Here is a 5795-nt window from a genome sequence, read left to right on the forward strand (position 1 = left end):
TGTGATTTTGTCATCATCTTATGTGGAGAGAGGGGTTGAGTGGACCAATATATAGAAACAAAAGACTAGTATTGTATCCATATATAAAAGAGTGTAATATTTATGCATTGTTACTATAAATATTTATACACATTCAGTATATCATTAACTATTCATTTGTATTACTTTTTTTTGAAGAGTCAATGATAATTAAGCATGAATGATATAATGAGAGTATATTAAACTCATACATTATCTATACTTTCATTGTTTTCTCTATATAAAAAGGGATTCAGTGCTGCCACTCTGAAAGTTGGAGGCAGATATGGATCAAGAGATGGTAGACATTGAGTCTCAAGTTATTTACAGAGCAACAGTGCAACAAGGAGCACCTCACATTTCTCACAAGGAAAAATGTCTTGTAACTCTCAAGGTATTGTTAAAAAGAAGAGTTTTCCTAAGAACTATGACTATTACTATCTTCTATATTTGCATGCATTTTGCAATTTCCATTTTTCAATCCAGTACATTTTTGGTTTTATTTACGAGTTGAGTTTTGGAGGGAAATGAAGAGAAATAGAAGGCTTCAAAACCATATCAAAATTGTATTTTATTGCTTTCAAGACTTCTTTTTTCTCTTACTTCCACTCCAAAATTCAGCTCGTAAACAAACTCGTAATGTCATAATGCTAAAATTGAACCAATGCTGATTTTTTTTCTTCTTCTTCTTCTGTCCAGTTTAATGATGTTGTGTACAAAATCAAGACCAAGAAAAGTGGACTATTTGATAAGAACACAAAGGAAGAAGAGAAAGTGATACTGAAGGGTGTGTCAGGAATTGTTGAACCTGGTGAAATGCTAGCAATGTTAGGCCCTTCAGGAAGTGGAAAAACAACTCTAATAACAGCTTTAGGAGGAAGACTTGGAGGTAAACTTTGTGGAACAATAACTTACAATGAAAAACCATTCTCAAATGCAATAAAAAGGAACACAGGTTTTGTTACACAAGATGATATTCTATACCCTCACTTAACTGTTACTGAAACTTTAGTGTACACAGCACTTCTTAGATTACCAAATACTGTGTCAAAAGAAGATAAGGTTATGCATGCAAAATCTGTTATAGATCAACTTGGTTTAACACAGTGCAAGGACAACATGGTTGGAAGCCCTTATATAAGAGGGGTTTCAGGGGGAGAAAGGAAAAGGGTTAGTATTGGACAAGAAATGGTTATAAACCCAAGTTTGTTGTTTCTTGATGAACCAACTTCTGGTCTTGATTCAACCACTGCACAGAGAATTGTGTCAACTTTGTGGGAGCTTGCATGTGGAGGAAGAACTATTGTGATGACAATACACCAACCTTCTAGTAGGATATACTACATGTTTCATAAGGTGTTGGTGCTTTCTGAAGGAAATTCATTGTACTTTGGAAAAGGATCTGAAGCTATGGATTATTTTTCCAGCATTGGATTTGCTGCTCCTGCACTGGCTATGAACCCTTCAGACTTCCTTTTGGATCTTGCAAATGGTATGATTATTGTTATATTTTGTTATATAAACTTGAACTACATTATCGATAAAAGGGCGGACCAATGCACGAGACTCTCACTTAGCGAGGTCTACGGATGGTAGATGTATGCAGTCTTACCTCATAAGTGAATACACTATTTCTCGGATTTAAACTCGTGATGTTATGGTCACTAAACAACACTTTTACATTTATGTCAAAATTACCCTCTTTGTTGATATTGATTAAATATTTTTTATATCATAATAGTCAAACATTTTTAATAAAATAGCAATGCAGAGTTGATTGATGGTAGTGTTTCAAATTGCGGACCACATCACATGATGCGACTGCAATATTACAGTTCCGGTGACTATCGCAATTGTGGTGTGATATCGAATCACAGTGATGTGGCCGAATCAGATCGCATTTAGGCCGCATTAGGCTGCATCGAATTCAAAAATATATTTTTTAATCACAAAATAATTGACATCACAATTGCGACTACAACCGGAATTTAAAACACTGATTGATTGATGGTGTAAAAACATGTATTATGTGTCTATATATTAGAATGTAAAATACTAGATCTTGGAATGTACTTTGTTACTTTGACAAGTTGTAAAAAATGCAGGTGTCTACACTAATGAATTGAATGAGGACCATCCCATAGATAAACAGAAATTGGTATCAGCATATAAGATCAACATTGAAGCACAATTGAAGGCAAGACTTGAAGGAATTAGTGACCTTGGCAACAGAGTTCAAGGTGAATTTCAAGACAAAGGCTTTGGAAAATGGCCAACAAGTTGGTCTCAGCAATTCTTTGTGCTCTTAAGAAGATACATCAAAGAGAAGAAGCATGAATCTTTCTCTACACTGCAGATTTTTCAGATCATTGTAACTGCTCTTATTGCAGTACTACTTTGGTTTAAGTCTGATATATCACACTTGCAGGACCAGGTAACCTTGTTTTCTTTAACAAAAAATGGTTTCTCATGACAAATTAATGTGGTTCTAAGATGTGTCAGCTTTAGCTTAATCTTGCATTCTTGCCTAAACATTTTATATGTGTCCCCTCATGGTATACAGATAATGTCGCTCAGCCCGATTGCGTTCGCATGTGCAGCAAGTGCTCTTCACACGGCCCATTTTTAATAGGATCGTTTATGTTCGACGATTGTCTTTATTATGTGATAATGACTTTATTACATTTCATATTAGTGATTAACTTATAAGATTGTAGCTTATTTCATATTACTTTTAGTGCTGATATTACCTTGTTTTACTCTGTTGTATTAGTAATATTTTTGGCAAAGTCCCTACTTTTAGGTACACAAATTTGATTAGAAGAATCAACTATTCGAAATGCTTATCATGCGTATTTTTGATAAACCGGCGATTACACACCGAGTATTGTAATTATAATTGAATTGTTCTGTACTTGCAGATTGGACTTCTATTCTTTATATGTGGGTTCTGGTCATATATCCCTCTCTATCAAGCAATTTTCACCTTCCCTCAAGAGGTAAAGATGCTAGAAAAAGAAAGATCTTCAGGAATGTATAGGCTCTCCTCATACTTCATGTCAAGAATAGTAGCTGAACTTCCAATGGATCTTGTTCTTCCTACCATATTTATTCTCATAACATATTGGTTAACAGGGTTGAAACCCAATGTTATGAACTTCATATACACACTATTGAGCCTCTTGTTGCATGTGTTAACATGCCAAGGTATAGGCCTTGCAATTGGTGCTATTGTCCTAGACCAAAAAACAGCAACAACATTTGCAACAGTTCTCATGTTATGTTTCACTCAAGTTGCTGGATTTTATGTTCAGCATCTGCCAAAGTTTATGCACTGGATAAAGTACATGTCCAATGCATACTACACATTCCAGATCTTAATTGGGTCACAGTATCACACTGGTCAGACATACCCTTGTTCTAAAGGGCAGTGCCTAATTGAAGAGTATCCTGCTATAAGGGAAATGGGGTTTCCTGATCTACATAGGAAAGCATTGGCTGCAATAGTCCTAGTGATAATGCTAATATTCTACAGACTTGTAGCTTATTTTGCTCTTATGAGGGTTGGAGTTACAAAGAATTTGACTTAATATGATGTACGAATGATATATTTTCCTACTAAATCCTCTTACCCACACAAAAGTGACATATGTCATTAGTAAACCTATTGTTAATAAACAAAGTATCACTTTGTGACATGTTACTTTCTTTTATGTAGGAAGATTAATAAGAGGATATATCATTTTAAGTAATGTAGTTCTCTATAATAATGTAGTGATGGGTTTATGTAGCTTCTATTGGTACTTGGTAGTTTTATTTTTTTCATATTGTACCCTTAGAGCAACATTATGTTGATCAAATAAATAAAGTACATTAATGTTATTGAAATATGATTTCTAAGTTCTAGCAAAGTGATCATCTTTCTTTATTCTTTCTGGAGCATAAAGTGGCACAACAAACTACTTCCACACAAAAATTAAGCCTTTGGATGTTGGGTAATAGAGTTAATGTGGAAAAACCATTATTAAATTATGATGAAGGAAACAAATCACGAATAAAAATAGAAGTTTTTCACTAACTAGATGAATGTTATAAGATCTATAAATGCAAGGAGAGAACAATCATACTCTCTTTTAAACTAGAAGTATACAAGTATTTTACCGTGAGAATACGTTGTGGTTATATAAGATTATAAGATACAATGTTCTTAATGAAAGTTCTATTTTTATAGAAGCTTTTAAGTCCTGCATTAATTATCGTCCTCTTATATCTTGTGTAATAAGATCCGTGAAATCCGCTTCTTGTTGTTGACTTTCAAAAGCCAATAAAAGTTGTTTTATACTACTTGTATGTTTGACATTGGCACATTTGGACATATCTAACACTTCATATTTGAATACAAGTATATTTATGTTTTTTGATACTATCATTTAAGACTAAATTTTAATTGGAATTAAATTTTTAATATATTATCAAAATTTTATTAATTATACATCTTCATATAACTCTAAGTCTTTCTCCTCTCACATTTGTTGAACTTGTTACATATCAATTACAAGCTTAATGACAACAATGGTTACTATGGAAGTAAATTGTGCACCAAGCAATTCATGTAAAGTGAATGGCTTCAATTCTAGAGTTGCCTATCTCCACCTATTTGATTACTTGTCTTACATGCTATGCTTGTGGGTATCTAATCAAAGATAAATAAAAAAAATCTATTTCTATTCTATACTTATCTACATATAATATTATATTGTATCTATATAAAAACTTCTCGGCAGTTATTTAAAAAAAAAAGAATTTTCTTTATTTTCATTAATTTTAAGTTTTATTTACTCCTTTAAAAAGAAATAAACGTATTTTTGTAATTTTCAAATATTTTAAATTTTATCATTACTATTTATTATATATATATATTAACATTTTTGGTACAATATTATTGTTATAATGCTTTATTTTATATTTTAACTAATCTCATATTATCTCTTTAAAAATAAATTTATCATCATATTATCTCTCTAAAATTAAAGTATTAATTTTTAATATTAAACTTATTGTAAAAAAATGTGAGTTGACATGAAAATGTGTGTTAAAACTTAAAAGGCTAACACTTATACTTAGTATTATAAATAGAATTAGTTGCAGGCGATATAATTTTATTTTCCCATATTCTATTATTTTTAAGAATTTATATTTTCATCTTACCTCTCATTCATATTATATATCATTATTGCTAATAATAAATTCTACAAACTCTATTTTCCGTGTATGTCAAAATGCTATTTATCTATATTGATCTTAAATATACTCATTACAAAAATTAAATTTATTATCATCAATCATTATAAATTTATAGCCTTATTTTTTTTTAAATTAAGCCTATATTACTATAAACTATTTATGAAAGTACTAACTACTAACATTTAAATAGTCAAGTCTAGGTGCAAACTTTCTATAAAAAGATTTAACACAATAAAAAAAACATAAGAATCTTTCGTAGAATAGTTACCATTCTTATAAAAAAAACATGAGAATCTTTATTTGTACCTTGGGAAAAAACATACGAATCTCTTCATAACCTAGTTAACGACGCTATCATGCAAAGTTAACACAACACAAACGGTCCAAGGGTTTATAACTACAGGTCCACCAATCTTAAATACTCGATGAAAGGAGAAATTATTACATGATGAATGGTCTCAATCATATTATTGTTGGAGAAAAATACATATGTACTGAAAATGTATGAGTTTTATATATTATTATTGTATTAT

The 5795-nt window shown here is 31.1% G+C and overlaps 1 protein-coding gene across 1 annotated transcript; it reads left to right on the forward strand.

The window, feature by feature from the left end:
- LOC109356054 (ABC transporter G family member 9-like) lies at positions 271 to 3770 on the forward strand. Its single transcript, XM_019599382.1, has 4 exons — positions 271 to 412; positions 718 to 1510; positions 2124 to 2452; positions 2940 to 3770. The coding sequence occupies exons 1-4, from the start codon at positions 305 to 307 to the stop codon at positions 3606 to 3608; spliced, it is 1899 nt and encodes a 632-aa protein (XP_019454927.1). The 5' UTR covers positions 271 to 304; the 3' UTR covers positions 3609 to 3770.

Source organism: Lupinus angustifolius, chromosome LG09 (assembly GCF_001865875.1).
Source record: "Lupinus angustifolius cultivar Tanjil chromosome LG09, LupAngTanjil_v1.0, whole genome shotgun sequence".
In the NCBI taxonomy this organism is placed as follows: Eukaryota; Viridiplantae; Streptophyta; class Magnoliopsida; order Fabales; family Fabaceae; genus Lupinus; species Lupinus angustifolius.